The sequence below is a fragment of the Nelumbo nucifera genome, chromosome 6 (assembly GCF_055504915.1).
Source record: "Nelumbo nucifera cultivar China Antique chromosome 6, China Antique-T2T, whole genome shotgun sequence".
Lineage (NCBI taxonomy): Eukaryota > Viridiplantae > Streptophyta > Magnoliopsida > Proteales > Nelumbonaceae > Nelumbo > Nelumbo nucifera.
The window spans coordinates 56,940,587-56,950,065 of record NC_142654.1 but is presented as its reverse complement, the minus strand read 5'-3'; the positions used below and the strand labels follow the sequence as shown (position 1 = coordinate 56,950,065).

At 36.2% G+C, this 9,479-nt stretch overlaps 1 protein-coding gene across 1 annotated transcript; it reads left to right on the top strand.

Moving 5' to 3' along the window:
* Positions 1-816: 816 nt before the first annotated feature.
* Positions 817-7,720, top strand: LOC104602002 (DUF1995 domain protein, putative (DUF1995)). Its single transcript, XM_010265535.3, has 9 exons — positions 817-1,131; positions 1,601-1,688; positions 2,497-2,610; positions 3,093-3,175; positions 5,333-5,447; positions 5,876-5,967; positions 6,590-6,655; positions 6,765-6,858; positions 7,445-7,720. The coding sequence occupies exons 1-9, from the start codon at positions 863-865 to the stop codon at positions 7,553-7,555; spliced, it is 1,032 nt and encodes a 343-aa protein (XP_010263837.1). The 5' UTR covers positions 817-862; the 3' UTR covers positions 7,556-7,720.
* The last annotated feature ends 1,759 nt before the right edge of the window (positions 7,721-9,479 follow it).

The window sequence follows — 9,479 nt, the reverse complement described above, 5'->3', positions numbered from 1 at the left end:
GTTATAAGATGGGATGGAAAAAAAGGTAGGACTCCATATCTTAGTTTTTGGGATATAGAATATCCTCTGTTTTGTGGGAAACAAGTGGGAAAGGAAAGAAAAACTTGTTTAACATAAAAACCATGAGATCATATTTGCACCTCATAGAGCACGCCTCACACCAACCTCGTAGTGCATCAGGTGTGGATTGAGAATGTAACATCTCCCATACATGATGTTATCATTCACAGGAAGATGTTCCCAAGGCACTACTACAATGCACTGTAAGAATGGTGTGAGATGTGCTTTGTGAGGAGCAAATCCAAACTCAAAATTAGACGCATGACTCATTAATAAATTATTACTTATTTAATAACATATTAATAAAATAATTCAATTAAAATTAATTTAATAATTATTAATATTAATTAAATAATGACTAATATGTAATTAATCATTGATAATAAAACATTAAATAATAAAAAATATGGATAATTAATTAAAATAATTAACAATAAAAATAAAAATATTAATTAATTCATAATAAATATTAATAAAATAACAAATTAACTAAAATTGAAATATTAATTCATAATCAATAATTTATTAACTAATTATCAATATTAATTAATTAATAGTAAACATAAAATAACAAAAAATAATCACCATTGAATTGAAGTTGGTTTTCCTATTATTTTCCCTTCAACCAAACAATGAAATATGAAAAATTTCTCTCCATTTTCTCTTTATCCTTCCATCCCATCGCATCCCACCAAAATTTCTCTGGAACCAAACGCAGTTAAACATGAAAGAAAACAACGACAAAATACAATCGTGAAACCGATAAAGCCAAAGTGGGAGGTATTGGCACTAAGGAGAACTCATGGCTTCTTCACTCCCAAACCTCTGTTGCTGCTCTCCGTCTATCACCATCACATCCACCACTACCCGCTTTACATCGTCTTTCTCGCCGCTCATCCCTCGTGGGTCCCATGAAATTGGACTGCGCTTTGCTCGTTCCGACTTGCGCACCTCTGCTAAGTTCGAGAAATTCCAAGGTGAAGGTCCCGAAGGCAGTGTTGATGACAACCCATCACCTCTTTTAAAGACCCAACAACCAGTTCAAGGAGAAGAAGAAGAGGAGGATGACAGGTTCTCTGATTTCTTTTTTTAATCTCTTTTCTGCTCCTGCTCGAATTCAGCCATTATCCTGTTGAATGTGTGTATATATGCTGGTATTCATTTTGATCTTTTTTTGGTTATAAACGGCCGGAAAAGAACCAAATTTGATTTCTAATTTGTAAAAAAAAATCATGGTTTCCAATTGATTAAGAAGCCAAGCTCTAGCAATGGCTTATGAGGAATTGTAGCTACTCTCCTGCTGAAAAGGGGATAGAAGACTAAATTTGTTTATGAAGTTGTACTTTCAATATGCAATTAACAGGTAGAGTTTGATTTTTTCCACCCACCATGTTGAAATTGAGTAGTTGGGTTGTTGGAAAAATGACAATTTAATTCAGAGAACTTGCAATTCTGTATTTCTCTTTTAATGTTCGGGCGTCTCATATTGTGTTATTATACCTAAAGAAGGATTATGATGGGTCTCATATTATGTTTTCAGTTGCTTACCTTCTGACTTGGAGGGTGCAGTAAGGCAATCAAGTCAAGCAAGTGCCATCTTTGTATCTTCTGGAGGGATGAGAGCAATAGTAAGTCTTATTCTTCAAAAAAAAAAAAATTAATTTGGAGTAATGTGTATGTTTGTTTGTTTTTTTGCGAAACCACATGAGGTTCAGAAATTGGGATCTCCCCAAATCTAGAATGGTCCATGTTCTTTGCTTGGTTCTATCGAGGGCTTGTCTTCTTGGCCTTGAAATGGCTATCCGTGCATGTGAATAATTTAATTCCAATATAGTCTGGCTTCTCTTTGCTTATTTTGAACTTTATTTCTCCATTATGGCCTTTATAGCAGTGTAATAATTGATATTTAATGCCTTCACATACCATTTCAAAGATTTGGCTAATTTCAGGCATCTCCATGATGAAGCCTCAGTTTACTTGTCAGCTAATACCTCCAAAATCAGGTTTTAAGTAGTCACACTGATTCACATATTAGAAAACCAAAACCAATGGACTAAGGCCACCATGGTTCCTAGCATTCAGGTGGCCACAAGTGTCTGGCAAGTCAGCCTCTAGAAGTCATGGCACAGAGACACTAATGTAATTAAGTACCAAATTGTATGTGTAAATAAAATATAGTAAAAATAAGAAAAAAAATTGAAGAAAACTATGGAGAACTGAAGTCTTGACACCTTTGGATGTCCTTTCCCATGAAATCTTATCTAAAAGAAGCTAGTCCCAAACTTCTTGCTGACTTCGGCTTGGTGAATCATCATAATGTTCTTTTTATGAGCTTTTTATTTCTGAACCTTGCTCTTTGACTTGTTCTCTTTGTAAATACTATATCATGCTCATTTTTTTTTGTATGCATGTCTCTATATGTGTGTGTATGTGTAGGTTGAGCTCTTAATCCCACAGTTGCAATTTCTTGATGATGAAGGGGCCCAAGCTGAGCTCTGGGAATTGTCAAGGATTTTCTTGGATACTCTTATTGAAGAAACAGGATGCCAGGTAAGGAAGAGTGTTGCTTTAGGGTTTTGCATATCAGAAAAGGAAATCTATTAATGAAGAAAGAGGCAAAATAAGAAAAAAGATGCATAGAAACATCAGGATCTACCAACTCCCAAGGGGGAAGGGCTAACCTGAAGGCTAAGAAACCATAACTCCAATCAAAATATCATTAACAATAGGGTTTATTGATGTCTGGATCTGGTGGAGTTAGATGTTCACTCTGGTGACGACCAGCAATCTAGCCTTTCCAATGAAATGACAGTAACAAGGGCCTTTACTATCACCATTCATCCAAATATATTACCCCACTTGAGAGTCTCCCTCAACCATACCTGAGTTGGGGATCATATGTTAAATCAGGTTTACATCTTTTATGGATAGTATCTGTTGGGGAAAGATCTTCATGGATAAGCAAGTACAAGTTCCTACTCTTACAAATTAGCTATCTACACTGCAACTGCTTATAATCCTGTCATTTGTAGAAAGTAAAAGCCATCTTCCCTGATGCTGGAGCAGCTGCACTTCTTAAATATCGGTGGAAAGATGCAGCTTTTGGATTTTCCAGGTATCCTCCATCTTTTAGTTGAATTTCCATTAAGAAATTCGGTGACCTTTCTTCTCAAACATCCAACAAAGCGAGGTGCATGTTGTTGTTTGTTTTCCTCATTTTTAATGATTTTCCTTTCATTTTTTGTGCTAATTATGTTCTGCATTGCATGTTTGCAACATTTAGCTTTGACATCCCCAGATTGCCTATTTTATCAGTTAAATATGAGACATATAAACAATATTCTTTGTCACAAAAGTGCTATGGTGATAGAGTTGTTGCATTAGATTATTACAATTGAAAATTCAGTTCCCTAACTTCCATTCTACAGTTTCCTTCATTTATCTTCTTTTCTTTTTTTCCCCTTGGGGAGGAGAGGGTTTGACTGGGGCTTTATAATGGCTATGAACATCCCATGTACAACCCTCTCTACCCAACCCACATTTAGCCAAAGTATCTGTTATAATCCATTGGCATCTATCTTAAGGACACTGAGCAGGTCCAATGGCTATGAATTTCATATCATTGGGGGCGGGGGTGGTTCACTAGGGCATTAAAATTGCTATGAGCTTCATTTCTCTATGTGGTAAGCCAATTTCCATTGTCCAATAGATTCCCTTTTAGTCCATATACTGGTACCCTTTGGATCATAATTCACCACTAAAATAGCCAACCCTTCTATCCCTAGCAATCAGAGTCCAAATGCATATGTAGCTTGTGCATCAAATCATGAATTTCCAAGTTTCTTGCTCAAATAACTGCAATTTGCAGATCTTGAAGTTTAAATTGTACTCTTTTATGATCCAATCTTGTAGTACTATAATAAAATCTATTGAAGATCACTCATGCTTGGTAACCTTTGTTCATTGACTTATCAATGAGAAAACCTTTTCTTTTTCATTGATTTTGTACTAATTTGAAGGCATAGTTCTTGCTTAGGTCTTTCCTGCTGTTGGATGAAGTCTGAGTGAAAATTCATATTTAACCCAGTGAATCTGTCTGAACCCATGTAAAGTCATCAAATAGGCCATTCAATTGGCCAAATTTAACTTTGTAGCACTGTAAACCAATCTTGTTACATGCAGTCTTCATTTTTTTCTTCTTCCCTTTGTAGCATGTGTATTTATCTAAGTTTAGTGTGGAATGGCTCACATAATTTCATCTATACCTGGTTACTTAATATTTGCTGGTCATACAAGGTAGACTGAAGGTAATTAAACGATGGAACAAGCAGGTTTCTTACCTTATCACTCATTCCACCGAGCTTTTAGTTATTCAAGCTCTATAATCTAGAATCTAGATCACACTCATTTGGCAATCTGAAATGTGCTTCAGTAGTTAAATTCTGCAATCGCAAAATTTTCAACTTGTGGATATTTTCTGGTCATACAAAGTAGACTGAAGGTAATTAAATGGTGAAACAAGCAGGTTTCTTACACTACCACTCATTCCACTGAGCTTTTAGTTATTCAAGCTCTATAATCTAGGTCACACTCATTTGGCAATCTGAAATGTGCTTCAGTAGTTAAATTCTGCAATCACAAAATTTTCAACTTGTGGATTCAATAATATATTTTGAACAATGAAAACTGTTAATATAACATATGGTGATTATGTAAATATATTACTAATATATTATATATCCATTTACCTGCAAAAAAGACATTTGAAATCTGGTCTTATTTTTTCCACTTGCTGCCAATCTACAATTTGTAATCTATAGAGAATGTTCAGTTCATCCTTGTCTTGCATGTTAGGAAAGCATTAATAAAATGCACATGCAAAATTTCCAGGCTTGACTCAACATGTGTTACTACTGGTTCTTCACCTGCCTAAAAGAATCCATGTGACATGTTTTGTTTACTAATTCTAGTTTTGTGTTTTTTTTGCGTTTTTTCTCATATAAAGATAATATCAATATCTTGGCTTATTGGTCCTACAATATTTAGTGGTTAAGTGTATTTAAATATTCAAATCCTGTTAGTTTTACTCCATTGTGGTTCTACCACTGAGAGCTTGGATTTTGAATTGGTCAAATGGTTTCTTGTATCATGTGAAGAGTTCTATTAATTGACTTATTTGGGATATTGTTGTTAACACATTAAATGGTTTGGTTAGCACATATCTAATCTCCTTTGCCTTCTTTGTTATTCAATTCTTTTCATTTTTATGCAGTTTAAGTGACCGAAAGCCCGTTGAGAATGAAGATGAACTTGTGGTCATGTTGGTTCCCGACTACCAGATGTTAGAATATGTGGAGAGAATTGCATCTACTCTCTCAGATGATCCAGTAACTACTTGACCTCCCTATTCTCTTGTTTAAATTTTTTGTAAGCATGTATTAATTGTTTCTGAAAGCAATATTAAACTTGTAATAGTGCTATTCTTTTCTCCAAGTATGCTCATACAAGAAAAGGAGTGTGGAGATATCGCTTGAATTTCAGTGTCTATGCTACCACTAGTTTATTAGGAGAGAATCAAAGATCATATCCTGATTAGGGAAAGCAGAATACAACAAAAATAGCATCAACTCCATCCCCCCCTCCCCCCTCCCCCACAAGTTCTATCTCACACAAACTGAACTCTTCCATGCAGACCAGATAGTTTGACACTTGTATGTTCTTCCATGTCTTGTCCATAAAAGTACTCTCTTCTACAGTTTTCAGGATAGGAAGGATGCTTTTCCTCACACTGCATTCCTGATTATTATCTTATTAGCCAAGGCCTCTCATCATGTGGAATCCACGCCTTGTTAGTGAAGATGTAGGAGTCGGATTCAATGTGAGAAAACTGCGCCGCTACTTTTTAAGGTAGTTTTACTTTTTCACCTTGTTCTTTTGCATGCATAATTATAGCTCATATTTGTCATCTGTGAATTGATATGGATAACCACTAAAGTTATTAGATACTGAAAGGTAAGTACCCTATTTACAAATATGAATCAGAAATATATGGATAACTGGGACCAACATTGGGTATTGGGTAGCAAGGGCAACTCGGACATTTTCTTTGTACTATAATATTCTTTTTTACAACTTAATAAGGTCTTCCAAGTTACCAATCAAACAAACTATGAATCAGAGATGTTGTTTCATATATGGGATTGAATGTAATGTTATTAAGGTAAAAACCTGACCTGGTAAGGGGATATGTATGCGAATCAGTTTGGCTTAGATATGCTTGTATTTTAGACAAATTATGGATAACTACCCTCCATAACTACTTTATCCATGGTTTAGTCCTTTTATCTCAAATTGGACCTAAACTCAAGGTCGAGTTTAATATAATTTGTTTGAAGAGGTGAGTCTTTTGACCAAAGGGCTAATGTCCTTCAAACCTGCACGAGATAATTTGCCTATCTGTGCTACTCAATGCTTTTGTTTTAGCTTTTCTTGGCCAGGCTACTATAACTTTACATTATCTATTTTGCAGCACTTTTACAGTAGTATACTCGATGAGACCTTTACCATCTGGTGCAGTATTTAGATGCTATCCAGGGTAAGAAGGAATTTATCACTTTTATATTCAAAATATTTCAGTATCTCCTCCATATGTTTAATTTTCAGTTTTTCTGCATCTAATTCCCATCTGTTAATCCCTTTGCTAGATTGTGGAAGGTGTTCTACGATGATAAGGATAGACCAAATCGATATTTACTTGCTAAAGAACAAATTAGCCGTCCTGATGCAGAAGAACTTGAGGTTAGTTGCTGTAGTATCATTTTTCAACTTATGGGTAACAATGTGGATAATTGAACGGAAGGCTTGCATAATTTATATGAAGAACAAATTTAATTAGAACCTAGAAACTATGCAGTGCGAGTAGATCCCAACATTTGATGGTCTACCCATATATGCTTAATCAAGAAATTTGCCTGATCAGATGATCATCTCCATCCAATCAATGACCTACTAATTAGTTATTTATGTAGGTCCAAGGACAGTGATGGTTTGATCTATACACTGTCTCAAGCATCGTTTAGGGTGTCAAATGGAACAGATTTAAACTTTAAAGTACAGCATTGCAAAATTGCTCAAAATAACACTTGAGATAGTGTATTTGCTCCATCTTACCTGTTTGGACCTTTTATTTATTTACTTGTTTATTTATTTATTATAATTCTTTCTAGACCTTTTCCACGACTGCTCAAGGGAGTGCCACTCACCTGCATCCAAGTGAATGCTCTTACTAGCTTAAATGCTATTAGTAATTGGGTACTAGTGACTCGATCACTGTGAATAAGAGTTCTGATAGATTCCCTAGTCATGGATTCTCATATTTATGCAGATAATATTTGGGGATGTAGATGACAAGTCGGAGAAGGGCCCTTCTTTGCTGGCTAAAGCATCAAGTATTTTTACTTCACTAAATCGTTTCATGAAAGCAATCTCAAAGTGATATCTTTTTTTTTTTGTATCATTTTTTTAGTGTAAATCTCAACACAAAAATGCATATCATTTCCAGGTTCCATAGACTATTTTGTATTCTTCAGTAATGTTTATTCCATGTGTCAAACAATGTAAATTCCTTGTGTTGTGCCTATACGTAACCTCTGTTGACTTAGTTTGTTCAAATTGTGGAAAATAAAATAAGTATGCTGTGCCTAGAGCAGCATACACTGAGCAAAAGTAGCAGATAGATCATCTATTGGGTTCAAGGATGGGTGCTGTGCCTAGAGCAGGGAAAAGGAAAGAGCTACACTGTGTGGATAAAACTTCTTGTGTTGTGCATATTCAGGCAGGCCCAAGCGCCACTGGACTAGGTAGAACCAATTCTGAACTGATAATAACTGGGACAATATATCAGGAACTAGAATTGATATATTGGTACCAGATCCTGGAACCAGAACCACATAAATTCACCACTTGAATGCTTTCCACTTTACTAGTTATAACTAGGTAGGATTCATGACACATCTCCTACATTGTCTTTTCATGGATCCAATCTTGTCTCTAGGGTGAAGAAATCCAAGAGTTGCATATACACATACTCGTTTTCTGTTAGCATTCTCTTTAGTCAGGGCCAAGGTTAGAAATTTTGATATGTATTGGGCCGTATCGGCGATATGTATCATTTGGGGGCCTTCCCGATACGCCCCTACAGGAGTGTTTTGGGCCAGTGAGTGGTTCAGGGGGTAGACCGGCCTTAAACTGGCCCCTCTGAATCAGATTAAAAAATAAATAAATAATAAAAAAACAAGGAAAACATTATCGATACAGGCCAATACACCCTATTGGCGTATCGCCCTGTATCGATATTTTGAACGGTGTTGCTGAATTTTAATCCTGTGGACTATTGACCCGAATAACGTTCTCCAATTTTCTCCCATTAAGCAGGCACCTACTACATTTTTAATGGCTTGTTCTTATAAATTGTAATTCACCAACGATAGAATATAGCCTAAGCCTAGCTTGCACCGTGTAGTTTGATACGTCTTACTTGAAAGCTTTATAATGATAGACCAGATTATCTTCCCCTTTGGGAATTGAGTTTTTACACAGAGGCTTCTGGCTTTCAAGGTGGGCTCTACAATATACATTGGTGAAAAATTCAGAGAATCCAAATCAACTGTCAGGCAGTCATTTTTGGTCTGTCAGCTTTAAGAAAACTTTGGCTGTTAGGTTCCAATGGACCCTTTTTGGGCATGACATGTGACCATAGGTGTGCTAGGGATCTGCTACCAACATAACACTATCAATCCTGTCCCAACAGGCCACTGCAGCCACACATTGGAAACATCTTGTTATTCATGGGAAGGTGATCAGATCAGCTGCCCACAGAGCACATTCCACAGCCCATCTTCTGAGGTGCCTGTGGGGCGCGTTATGTGGGCAGCCAATCCCATCTCGATGGGAAGATGTTTCCATGTATGGCTGCAATAGTTGGTTGAAACATTATTGGCACCATGTGTTGGTAGTTGATACAAACTTCATAGGTGTTGGGTAAAACAACAAGTGTTCTCAATATTCTTTTGATAAAAAAGACAAGATTGAATGTGTTGATGTGTCATGCGGAAAAAGCACCCCAACCTTCCAGGCGTTTGGCTCTCAACAGCCAAAGTTTTTTTTTTTTTCCCTGTTTTAACCTCTTAAAATAACACTATCCAGACTATGGAGTGCCTCAAAACCATGGTTTTGAAACTGGACCGGATGGTTGGACTGATTGACCTGGGAACTGGTGAGGTAACTGTTCCGTTTCACCCTATAACTGCTTTTTGGCCAAAAATCATTGATTTGACCAGTAACCCAATGAACTAGGCAGTTGAACTGTTGACCCATCAACCCAGACAACAGTTTTTGGATGTTTTTTATTTTATTATTTT